General features: G+C 51.7%; 5 protein-coding genes across 5 annotated transcripts; all 5 read left to right on the top strand.

The window, feature by feature from the left end:
- Positions 1-219: 219 nt before the first annotated feature.
- PtrM4_122990 (uncharacterized protein) lies at positions 220-3937 on the top strand (the record flags this gene model as incomplete). The annotated part of the gene is made up of 3 exons (XM_066108550.1): positions 220-312; positions 693-1832; positions 1883-3937. The coding sequence occupies 3 exons, from the start codon at positions 220-222 to the stop codon at positions 3935-3937; spliced, it is 3288 nt and encodes a 1095-aa protein (XP_065961735.1).
- Positions 3938-4606: 669 nt separating this feature from the next.
- On the top strand, positions 4607-5331 carry PtrM4_122980 (Herpes-BLLF1 multi-domain protein; the record flags this gene model as incomplete). The annotated part of the gene is made up of 2 exons (XM_001935538.1): positions 4607-4975; positions 5032-5331. 2 exons carry the CDS (start codon positions 4607-4609, stop codon positions 5329-5331), a joined length of 669 nt encoding a protein of 222 aa, XP_001935573.1.
- A 630-nt stretch (positions 5332-5961) lies between these two features.
- Positions 5962-7045, top strand: PtrM4_122970 (SUI2, Translation initiation factor 2, alpha subunit (eIF-2alpha); the record flags this gene model as incomplete). Its single annotated transcript, XM_001935537.1, has 4 exons — positions 5962-6079; positions 6130-6579; positions 6629-6745; positions 6795-7045. 4 exons carry the CDS (start codon positions 5962-5964, stop codon positions 7043-7045), a joined length of 936 nt encoding a protein of 311 aa, XP_001935572.1.
- Positions 7046-7629: 584 nt separating this feature from the next.
- PtrM4_122960 (potassium ion channel Yvc1) lies at positions 7630-9820 on the top strand (the record flags this gene model as incomplete). The annotated part of the gene is made up of 3 exons (XM_066108549.1): positions 7630-7705; positions 7760-8982; positions 9044-9820. The coding sequence occupies 3 exons, from the start codon at positions 7630-7632 to the stop codon at positions 9818-9820; spliced, it is 2076 nt and encodes a 691-aa protein (XP_065961734.1).
- A 2059-nt stretch (positions 9821-11879) lies between these two features.
- PtrM4_122950 (uncharacterized protein) lies at positions 11880-12170 on the top strand (the record flags this gene model as incomplete). Its single annotated transcript, XM_066108548.1, has 2 exons — positions 11880-11884; positions 11939-12170. 2 exons carry the CDS (start codon positions 11880-11882, stop codon positions 12168-12170), a joined length of 237 nt encoding a protein of 78 aa, XP_065961733.1.
- Positions 12171-12174: the final 4 nt, after the last annotated feature.

Raw genomic sequence — 12174 nt, 5'->3', positions numbered from 1 at the left:
TCACTAACGAAGCTAAGATTAGGTCGAGCTTGCCTGCGCCACAAACTGCGTGTCCGACACCCGTCCTTTTGAAACTGCTGGGACTGGAGATGACAACGCAACGTGTCGCTGCCAGGTTAGCGTTGGTGGAAGTCGATGGCTTGCACGACTCCAGGGCTAGACGCAAGCATGTGCAAATAAGTTGATGATTGGCGCAGGGGTGGCTTTGCGCCTCAAATAATGACGCCACAACCTGGCCCAGAGAATCTACATTTGGACGGCACGTGTCGCACGCACGTACAGCGAGCCGTCGTAGCTGCCACTCTACTACATGTATGTGCGCCTGGGCAGCAGTTGCATCTTTTTCTAGCTTGCACATGTATGTTGTTTAGTGTCCATGTCTTTGGCTAGCACTTGACGGTGACCTGGACACGCGCACCTCCGCGGCCAAATCGAGACAGGAGAGGTTCAATGCCCGAACAGCAGCGCCGCTCATGGCACCAGCCTGAAGTCCCCAATCTCTCCCCGGATTCATATACCGCACAGCGACTGGTATGATTTATTGCAGCTACATGACATGTCAGGTACTAAGAATTGCAGCAACATGCGACACCTGAACATTTACACCTCACGTCGAGGCGCTACTTCATCGGTCCTATCCCGGTATGCTTCCCAATGTGTCTCTCAGGCCAGCGCTGACTGAATATCTATAGACTGCATGGCTGAGCAAACGTCGACATGACTGGTACAAACACCATCTACGAATCAATTACTCATCGCGCGCCGCGACCTTCTCCTCAGACCCGCGTGAGGCGCGCCAACGCCAGCTGAGCGGCCAGGAAGGCCCCAGTTCGTCTGCCCTCTTCCAACACAGCTTCCCCCAGCCCGAAGAACTCGAAGCAGAAGAAGAGGAAGGCGCGCAGGAATCCGAGGCTAGCGGCGCAAATGGCACGGCAGGTGCGACTGCGACAACACCCCCTGCTTTAGCGATACCTCGGGGCTCAGAGCAAAAGAGCCATGTCATAGTAGATACCGAAGAAGATGAGTTTGTCGACGCGCCATCCGAACCAGAGGATGAGGAAGATCAAGAGGACGAGAGCCATGCAAACGGTGCCAACACGGAACAGAGGACCCTTCGATCAAGTAACAAGTCATTTGTCACCGCATCCTCTACACCCATTACAGATGGAGACGACTCCGAACGGGCACAGGCGAATGGATTACAGCTCCCTCCAAGCCAAGATGAGCCAGGAGCCAAGGCTCTCGGAAAACGACCGTTGTCCAACGTCGAAAGCTTTGGTGCTGCTGCATCGACTACCGGAGCCGCTTCTGTAGATGCTAACTCAACATCGTCTCTACTACATAAGGCTGACAGTAACAAGGCCCCGGCTCCCGCTGATGTCGATCCGACACCACCCGCGAAAAGCATACTGGCAAGGGTCAAGAAGAGGTCAGAGATTCGCTCAACTCCCTCGGGAGAGTTGAATGGAACAGATCCTGCGACGGGAGAGTTGACGCGCAAAAAGTCGAAGCTACAGAATTTGGTCAAATTCGACATTCCTGAAGACTCTAGGCTGGCTAACATCCAACTCAAAGCAAAGAAAGCGCAGATGACCGTTCAGAGAGCAGGCAGCAAGGTTCGGAGGCAAAAGATAAAGGACGGGCTTGTCGTGAAGATGGAGCGAATGCTCGTCCGAGTCGATGCTGCAGCAGAGGTTCCAGAAGATTTTGATGAGAACGTCAATCAACGAGTTGTGTCTCGCGTCAAAGACAAGTGGCGGGAGTATATGGTGGTTTGCCGGCATAGTCACGTTAACGACGCCGACTTTGTGCTGCAATTTTACCAGACTAGGGTGAGCTTCAGACACTGCCAGCAGACTTGCAGCGCTAACTTCCTTGACAGGTCATTCCGGAAATTGAACATGCCGGTGCAAGCAAGAAGGCTGCATATACAATTCCACTGGGCCGGAAAACTAGCAAAGTCAACCTTTATTCGTCGCTGGACAAGTCTATAGTCGTTTCGTCGCCCGGGTCACGGGAAACCCTGATATTCATCATGCAGGCCCGAACCGCCTCCAATGCCGTCGAGTGGTATACCTTTCTTAGAAATGTCCTCGGCTGGCTGCGCGCCTCTGAGCTCCAAATCAACATACCAGACATGAGCCTTAGCGTACGAATAGTCAACCCGTTCGAGAAACTGGAGGCGTCCCAAAATGCAGTGCACAAGGCGGCAAACGCCGAAGAGGCTGTACTGAGGACAATGCATGAGGAACAGGCTGTTGCGGAGGACTTGATCAGACGCTGCTTGGATCAATTACAAGACTCGCCAGAATGGCGGGACGTGTTAGACTCGTGGATCAAGGACCAGCGCATAGGTCTGGCTTGGAAGCGATACGATCGGCTCGAATGGATACATGGAGCAAACGAACGAAAGATGTACGGCACCATAGCCATGCTCAAGTCGCACGAACTGGAACTGCGACCAAAGACACATTATCCTACAACAGCGATAACGAAGAAGAAGCGTAAGACGCTAACAGAGCCGGTTCCTGTGGAGGGCTTCCTGATTAGACTGACGGGCCAGCGAGGGAGGGCAAAGCGGCTAGGACTCATGTACCACAAGCAGTTGTACTTTGCCAGCCATGATCAGTTCCTGGTCTTTTCACGTCCCACCAAGGTCACTCCACCCCCACCACCGAAACTGCCTGCCTCGGAAAATGCCGCGGTGCCGACAGCTCAGGCCGTCAAAGACGCAGTGCCGGACAGCTGGGCTGTCAACCCGTATGGGCTACAAGATGGCGAAATCGAGTGGCTGGTGGATGGTCAATCAAGCACGCCCGAGGCCAGACGACTGCGCGATGAGGATGCAGCGGATGAAGCGGCGCGCAAAGAACAGAATCTGCTCAACTGCGACGGATACATCAACTTGGCCGACGTGGTCAAGGTTCGTAAAGCCCGACTAGGTGCTAGCCCCGCTGATGCGGACCTCGAAGACGGTTCGGACGTAGACTTTGATGAAGATGTCGATGACTCGATGAGTAATGACGGTGCTACAAACGAGGTCGATATCAACCGCAGTCTTGAGCTGGTGATGAAGAACGGCCTCATCATTCGTCTACAGGCCGCTAACAAAGCCCGCCGAAAGGAATGGATACAACATCTACGAGCGCTTGCAAAGTACTGGAAGCACCGTACTGCAGCTGACATTGTACTCTACAAGTCCACGCGTGAACGCAACCTCAGCGCCCTTAAGATTGACGAAGAAACAGAAGCTCATGTTGGTCAATTCGCTCGCAAGTGGGAAGTGACACAGTCTTTTGCATCCCCACAGCTCTACAACATGTGTGGCATCGGTGGGTGCCGTAGTGTTCATATGAGTGGGATGCTCTACCGCAAGCCACGCATCCACGCTCCCTTCACGCGTTGCAGCGTCATACTCACCGCCGGAACATTACTCATCTTCCGCGATGTGTTGCGAAATAGGGTCGGAAAACAACTCGCAAACATCCACCATGAGCGCATCGCAAACTTGGATCTCAAAGACTGCTACATCTACTCGGGTCTGCTTACAGAGAGTGATCTCCTCTACCAGAACCAAACCTTCGATGCCAACAAGCCAGGCCACCACGCTCTGCCACGCATCTATCTGGAGGATGGTTGGACGTCTACAGACGAGGATGTCATGACGACATTTGTCATCTGGCACGGTAAAGCCAAGAGCTGGTTCCGCGCAGAAGAAGGCGCTGGTGGTGGCGAACAAAATCGCAAGGAGGGCAAGCGGACGAAATTGAAGCGCGTCGCTAAGTTGGGCAGCAAGGGTCGTAGTGTGGTCTTTCGGGCTCGGTCGCGTGCAGAGCGTGATCACTGGGTGTTGGCGATTCAAACAGAGATTGAAAGGATACAGGGAGATGATGGTAATCCGGATTTCAGGTTCGAGGAAAGTGGTAATGCTAAATAGAGTAATGCTGGGGTTTGATGAAGGCTGGGTTGTCTCGCGCTAGGTTTTCACACTGTATATCTTAGTTATTCATTAAGAGCTGAGTATGTGTTTCTTCTCAGTCACTTCACAAGAACAGTGAGATGATTGGCTACTATATCTTGCATACATAAATATCTTTGATACCCTAGGGTAGTAATTGAATGTTACAGCGTATGGTGTGTTTTACTTGATTGTTCAGGGGGTTGAAGAGTTCAGATGAAGGAACCCGTCACGTGACATGCACCTCTAGCATACACGTCTTGTCATACTGTGCCTCTATTGCCACAATTGATAGCACATTCAATAGAACATGTGCTAAATAGGATGCTCATAAACTCGCGTTCTCGCATTCACTGCTGCCACGCGATTGCGCTCCTGCCCTCCTGTCCATCAGGCAACACAAGCCTTGGCATTATCAGAAATTACGCTAAGCAAACACGCCACCCACAAAGAGATAAAAACAACAGACCCCGCCTCTCGTCTTCTTCTTCCTCGACACCAGCGCTCCACACTCGTTCAACTCCAGTCAACGCAACCCGCTCGTCAACCCCACTTCAAAGCAAGTCAAGTCAAGCTAAGCAGCCTCAAGCTACACCTTTGATTACTGCCAAACACTCTCAAGCTCACAACCGAGAAAAAACAGCAGCAATGACTTTCTTCAAGTACCTTGTCGCCTCGACCGCGCTCTTCAATGTCGCGCTTTCGAGCACTTATTACTCGGCTGCGCCCCCGTGCGTCACGTCTGTGGAGACTGTGACTCACACTTCGATCGAGTTGACCTCTAACTCTTTTTGCAAGACGGTCACTACGGTGGTTACTCCCACGGTCACGGTCACTCTGCAGTCTCCCGGTGGTACTGAGGGCGCGTCCACGGCAGTGTCCTCTGCTGCCGACACGACTGATGTTGCCCCGACTACTTCGATCGGCTCCGTGTCCTCGACTTCGACCTCTGATTCCGGAAACATGACCATCTACCCCATTGGACCGCCTACCCCTGTGGAGCCCTCTGTGCCTATGGTAAGTATCCCCTCTTGAACTACTACTTACGAATGATCTGTTGACAAGCATTCAAGACTTCCAAGATTCAAGTTAGCATGATCGTTCCCACGTCGCACTTTCACATTATCACTGCCAATGGCACCGCCAACTCGACTGGCTTCCCATCGACGATCGTCAGCCCGACCATGTCAGTGCCTTACCCCTTGAACTCTACGACTGCAGCCCCGGCCACTAGCACCGGCGTCGCTAGCGCCAGTGAGTCTGCCAGTGCTTCCTACACTGTACCTCCCGAGTTCACTGCTGCCGCCGGTGCTGTCAACATGGCCACTGCTGCTCTCTTCGGCGGTGCCCTCATGGCTGTCTTCGGCATCTAGAGCTTCCAGCGCCCACACCATCTTATCGGGTACGTCCAATATGGGACTCCGGTGTGATCTTGTTTTTCAGGCTGGCGGATATCATACCAGGCGTTTTAGTTTCAGGTGATCTACGATTCGGCCTGATGATGCAGATATGCAGGTACATGTAGATAATGAGATTCGATTATAGCTCGATAATCAAGTTCATGATCCATGCTCTTCTTCTTTTGTCTTTCTTGTCCTTGCTTGATGATATCAATCTTGTCATATTCTTAGGGTTAAGCCTCTTCAGCATGTGAATTCACCTTGGTTGAGATGTGGTTGCGGAACGATGGGACGATGGATGACACGATACCCGAATTAGACTAGCGTTGTTTGCCCCACGGCGGCGGCGTGCCACACAGCCCGAGTGGGTAAATCTTTCAGTTGAGTCACTGCAACCTTTGACGCTTCTGCTCGGTCTCCGCTAACTACACGACGCATACTGCCGAGAGATACATCAACGGCCGCCCGCAAACCGTGCACGTCGACGAATTCTGCAAACTCCCGACAGGCGCGCGAGAACAATACGAAGCGACCCCTCCTTGACAGCTAGTCCAACGACTCCACCAAAAACCACATAGGAGAGAAGGAGCACATTCACACAACATGTCTCTAACAAATTGCCGGTTCTATGAGGAGAAGTACCCGGAGGTGGAGAGTTTTGTCATGGTCAATGTCAAACAAATTGCAGAGATGGGCGCATACGTCAAGCTGTTGGAATACGGTGGGTTTCGGGCATGAGGAGAGCATCAGGAATTTTGCTGATAAATGCAGACAACATCGACGGTATGATTCTGTTGTCAGAATTGTCGCGAAGACGTATTCGATCCATCCAGAAGCTCATCCGAGTTGGTCGCAACGAAGTCGTCGTCGTACTCCGTGTGGACAAGGACAAGGGCTACATTGATCTGTCAAAGCGCCGTGTGTCGCCTGAGGATATCGTAAAGTGCGAGGAGCGATACAACAAGTCCAAGATGGTGCACAGCATTATGCGCCACGTTGCCGAGAAGACACAGACGCCCATCGAGGACATCTACCAGAGCATCGGCTGGCCGCTGAACAAGAAGTACGGACACTCGATTGATGCTTTCAAGCTCAGCATTACCAACCCCGAGGTCTGGAATGATGTCACGTTCCCCAACGATGTGGTCAAGGACGAGCTGCAGAGCTACATTGGCAAGAGGCTGACACCGCAGCCCACCAAAGTGCGGTCGGACATTGAGGGTACGTGGGAGGATGAACTGATTTTGGATATCTTAACTAACAATCATAGTCACCTGCTTCGGTTACGAGGGTATCGACGCTGTCAAGACGGCCCTTCGATGCGCAGAGGCAAAGAACACACCCGACAACCAGGTCAAGGTCAAGCTCGTATCGCCGCCTCTTTACGGTATGACATTACAACAGATGATTCTTCTATCATTCACTAACTTGCACAGTCCTCACATCTCAATGTCTCGACAAGAACGCCGGTATCGCATGCCTCGAACAAGCCATCGTCGACATCAAGGAGAACATTTCAAAAGCAGGCGGCGACTGCCAGGTCAAGATGGCTCCCAAGGCCGTCACGGAGAACGATGACGCGGAGCTGGCCGCGCTCATGGAGAAGCGTGAGCGTGAGAACCAAGAAGTCAGCGGTGACGAGGACGAGAGCACGAGCGATGAGGGCGGTGTTGCCGAGGCCGACTAAGCAATTGATGTGTTTTGTATGAGAGATGATGATGACAACGGGCCTTGGTCAAAAGTGGCATCCGGCATCCGGCGTTGAGGCGTCGACACAACGGAATTGAATGTTAAGTCAATTCGACATGTACAGCATCCAGACAGGCCGGCACCCATTCCAGCTTAGATGAGGATAGTTGAGAAGAAGAAAAAGCCGCTTCCGATGGGCTAATTAAGAATATATTCCCATCTTGCCTTGTTCATGTAGTGATGCCGGATGGTGTTGAGTGGGAAAGAGAAGCTAGGGCCGGCTCGCGTGGTACTGGCGCGGGAGATGCGCGCGATGCCGCTGGCGGAGTGGAGTCGATAGCTGTCAGCCAACACCAACACACTAGCAGGAAGAACCCTGCCGGTCCAAGCATTCCAGGATCCGGTTATCCTGTTCTTGTTCTTCGCAGCTGCTTTGTTCACTCTGCCGTTGCTAATTCTTGACCATTGCAGCGTGTTGCTGTACTTGTCTTGTTCATCGTTGCTCCTGAAGCTCGACGGTAGATCCGAAGCTCGATAAGTCCGCGCGGCTTCACAAAGCGCAAGCCGACCCACACCGCAACTATGGTGAGGTGGAGTGAGTTGTTTAATTCCGACGGCCACGATGGAAGGCACAGAGTGCACGATGAGATGAGCGCGCGTAGGAACCCTGTTCTGTCACCAGTCATGCATTCCTAGTACTGACATGTGCCAGTCTTGCCAACCTCGCGCCGCGAACACTATCTTCCGCCCCCACCTATCGACCCTAAAGATGTCACCATAGTAGCGCTGCGATTGAAGCACCAGATCGAACAAGTCGTTCCGTGCGAGCTCGAGGAAGAGCACATCACCAAAGCGCATAGTCACATCATCACCCCGGCGGTGCTAGAGACGGCGAAGCAGGCAGGAGCTCCCGAGCACAATGCTTGTGTAGTGTTCTGCTTGTTGCAGGTCAAGAAGTGGTTTAAGAAACAGGCTACGGCCGAGCTATGGGACGCAGATCTTCATAATGTGCGCGCCGTGGCGGCAGAGATCATGGCGAAGCGCTTGATCGAAGCTGAGGAGGACACCGCCTATTTGTTTGAGGAGGTCCTACTCAAGCGCTATTCGACTCTGATAGACGGAGAGCCAACTACACCCGCTAACGCTGTAGAGAAAGCCGTCGACCTCCACGCCGTGACGGTAATCGGATCGTCCGGATACCAAAAGTGCATCAATTACTTATGGCGCGGTTGGATTGTCCAGGATGACGAAGACCCCAGCAGGTTCGTCACGTACGAGAACAAGACCAACACCAGCTATTGGGCGCATCTCGACCCTGATCGTATGCGCGTGCCGAAATATCAGAACTGGGTGCAAATTGCACTATCGCTCATCTACCTGGGTCTTTATACCGGCGCTATCAACACCATCAACCCCTCAGGTGATCTCGATGTTGTCGAGGGTCTGCTGTACCTCTTTACCCTAGGCTTCATCTGCGACGAGGTGAACAAGTTCTGGAAGGTCGGACGCTACTACTTGTCTTTCTGGAATATGTTCAACAGCACCCTGTATGCGCTGCTCACCGTCTCCTTTGTGTTGCGCATGGTAGCTCTAGGACATCCCGTCAGTGATGAAAAGGACACGAGACGCACGACCCTGAACAAGATGAGCTATGATTTCCTGGCCTTTACTGCGCCCATGTTCTGGATGCGTCTTCTTTTGTACCTTGACACTTTCCGCTTCTTCGGCGCCATGCTTGTGGTACTCAAAGTTATGATGCGCGAGTCGCTCATTTTCTTCGCGCTACTACTAGTTGTCATGGTTGGCTTTTTCCAAGCTTTCATCGGTCTGGATATTGCAGACGACCAGCTCGCAAACGACACCTGGTTCGTCATCCAAGCCATGCTCAACGCCGTCATGCAGTCCCCCGAATTTGAAGGTTTCGACAACTTCTCCGTACGTATCCAACGTCTCCCATCACCATCCCACACCACACACTAACCACGATAAACTGCAGCCCCCCTTTGGAATAATCCTCTACTACATCTTCACATTCGTAGTAATGGTAATCCTGCTCAACATCCTCATCGCCCTCTACAACTCGGCCTACGAAGACATTACCGAAAACGCAATCGACGAATACATGGCGCTCTTCTCGCAAAAAACCATGCAATTCGTCCGCGCACCCGACGAAAACGTCTTCATCGCCCCGTTCAACCTCATCGAAATGGTCTTCCTCATACTGCCGTTTGAATGGTGGATGGACTCTGCCCGCTACGATAAACTAAACGACATGGTCATGGCGGTTATTTACTCCCCGCTCCTCCTCGTTACCGCCCTGCTTGAGCAGCAGGAAGCTTGGGTTGTGAAAGAGAATCGGCGCCGCGGCGAGGACGACGAGGATACCACCATGGAATGGGAACAGGTTCTTGAAGGGTGTGATTTTGAGGCTGATGGTTGGGATAAGAAGGTCAAGGCTTCGAGGCCGAATGTGGAGTTTGATACTGCCGTGCTGGAGGTCAGGGAGTTGAGGAAGGAGGTTAGGGAGTTGAAGGATATGATGAGGAATTTGATCGAGGGGAAGAGTGGGGCGTGGGGTGAGGATACGCTTGGGGATACGTTGGGGGCGAGTGGGTTGGCCAAGTTGGATGCGAGCAAGTTGGGTATGCAACAAGGGGAGTCGAGTGAATCTGGGGGGAAGGGACGAGTAAGTGTGTTTTTTTGTCCTCCCCTCTATTTCTTTTTAGATGAAATGGATTGGTTTTCTGACGTTTTTTTTCGGTGTGGCTTGTAGGCGCTATAGGAGTGAGTTTGGCGAGAGTAATGCTAGTGATTGGCATTCGGATTAAGATTAAGATCAAGATGGCGCGCGGTGCGGTAAGGTGGATGTTTGTGTGAGAGGTACGTATATACAGTTCTATACGAGAGATGCTTATTTGTGCTTGTCTTGGTCGTGGTGGTGTAGTGGTGGTGTGTGGTGGGATTTCGTATACGAGACTGCAGGTCAGAAAGTAAAGACAGGACAGCAGTGGTAGGGGTAGAGGGGGGGCAGGTGTTGGTTATCGTTATCGTTATATACTCCAAACGAATCTTTTTTTTTCTTTTTTCGTAACTACAGACTAAAGATGCTGGAAACGGAGGGTGTTGTTCTGGGGTGAAGGAGAGAAAGGTAGGTAGGTGGAACTTGGTATCCTGTGCTTTTTCTGCGGACGTGTGGTGTAGATGGCTGGTTTGTATGGGGGTTTCGATGTTTTTGTAGGAGATGTAGACGATTTTTGAGGGTAGTAGTGTTGTGTAGTGGGTTGGATGTTATGGGGTGGTATGATAGGACTCTAATAATTAATCAGAGATTATCCGAAGACGTAAAATCCTGATATAATCGCGATGACTACTAGACCTGTGAACGTCCACGTCGTCGAGCACAAGTGTAATACTCATCTCCACTGGCTTGTCAACATATCATCAAGCCTTGTATCGTTGAGCTTACCAGGAGCAACAGAGTTGGTGAAATCCAAATCGACCGCAGACCTTTTGTCCCGATAGTCGGGACGCGCGTTCTTTTTACACGGCCAACTTTAGAGATGACCGTCTGCTTGCCTTCGAACACCAAACGGTGCTGATGCTCCGCATACAAAACTCCCTCCCATGTTACGCTTAGACTCTTCTTTACAATCCTTTGCCATTTCGTCCATCCCTTAGCCTGCGCACGCTGTACAAGTTAGCATAATACACACACCCGCTCCTTCAGTGCTAGACACGTACCCAATCGCAAATCGGTTTCCAAGATGACGAGCACCTCTTGAGCCGGCTTATTTTCGTCCCATTGATCGGTAGAATGAGTCGAAATGAGTATGTCGCCTCTTTTTCGATTGCTGCAATCACTACATTGCGCTAAACCAGGCGGACTCTGTTTCGGGTTTGAATGTTGGTGTGTTGGCATCTGCTCGGCCAGGGTGCCTGTGAGGCACAGGTAGCCGAGTGCCAACAGCGGTCGGACGGCATCAGCTGAACATGAAAAGCCACGGCTCTATCACTCCGTGAGGCTGAATCCGTATTCTGTGCGGCCTCCCAATGCAAGCCGGCTGTGTGCTATCCGTCTGCGCGTTTGTAAGAAAAGGATTTAGTGAAGGACTACTCCGGGAGCTCAGAGTACCTACCTGACGCGGCCATGGGCTGAGCAGAGTGGTAGAGGCTCATGCGTCAGAGGCATTTAAGCCTTCCAGCCAATCAAATGCAAGTGTCTTAGATCACATTATCCCTGCGTACCGCAAATAGTAATGCGCCTCAGCTCAGGTACGAAACGCGGCAGACTTTCACTGCTGCACGAAGCAACACCAACACGGCCCCCACTTCTGTATAGCCGCTGTTTGAAACAGAGTAGCCTTACACTTTTTGCCTTGTGTGGCAAACAAAGAAAAGGTCCTTTTTGTTAATGCACCTTTGTTCCTGTACCCTCCTTGACCGATAAACACCATAGAGGCCGGTAACATCCTTTCGCAGTGATCGTCAAGACACGAGTCACCGGCCATACCGAAAGCTATAGAGCCGGAAACAAAGTGGCCGTCTTACAAAGCTGCTATTCATTGTTTCCACGGGAGTGTCTCGTCCCATAAAGGCATTGTTTGTGAGGCTGTTGCTTTCCATGACATAGGTATAAGACTCTCGGCAAGAATGGAGGAAAGCTACCATCACAAACCCACAGCTCTTGCTAGTACGCCAACAGATTGATTAAGTTTCTAGAGTTCATTTCATTTCATTTCATCTCATCGCATACTCCTGAAACGTTGAACACGAACACCGGACTTGAACTCTACCAATTTTATATAACAGACGCCATTATATCTATTGCAGATATGAGGTACATCATGTTCCCCCCTCGATAAAGCAGGTTTACTGATCATATCCTTTCTAGCCAGAACCCCGAGATTCTGAGGGGTATTGGAGCATGGGTCGAAGTCGACGGCAAACAGACCAACCCACCACAGGCCGATCCGTTCCTGACAAGCTCTCCGCAAACCAACCCGCGTCAGACAGGAGAAAGCGAGAGCAAACCCACCGAGTCCCCATTTGAAAGGTGGTCGTCCGAGAAGAATAGCGCGCAGCCCTGGAGTGCGTTGAACTACCGGGGGAAATCGACACACTGAGGGC

Source organism: Pyrenophora tritici-repentis, chromosome 6 (assembly GCF_003171515.1).
Source record: "Pyrenophora tritici-repentis strain M4 chromosome 6, whole genome shotgun sequence".
In the NCBI taxonomy this organism is placed as follows: Eukaryota; Fungi; Ascomycota; class Dothideomycetes; order Pleosporales; family Pleosporaceae; genus Pyrenophora; species Pyrenophora tritici-repentis.
Note: the sequence above shows the minus strand (reverse complement) of the source record. Positions and strands in the feature narration are given on the sequence as shown.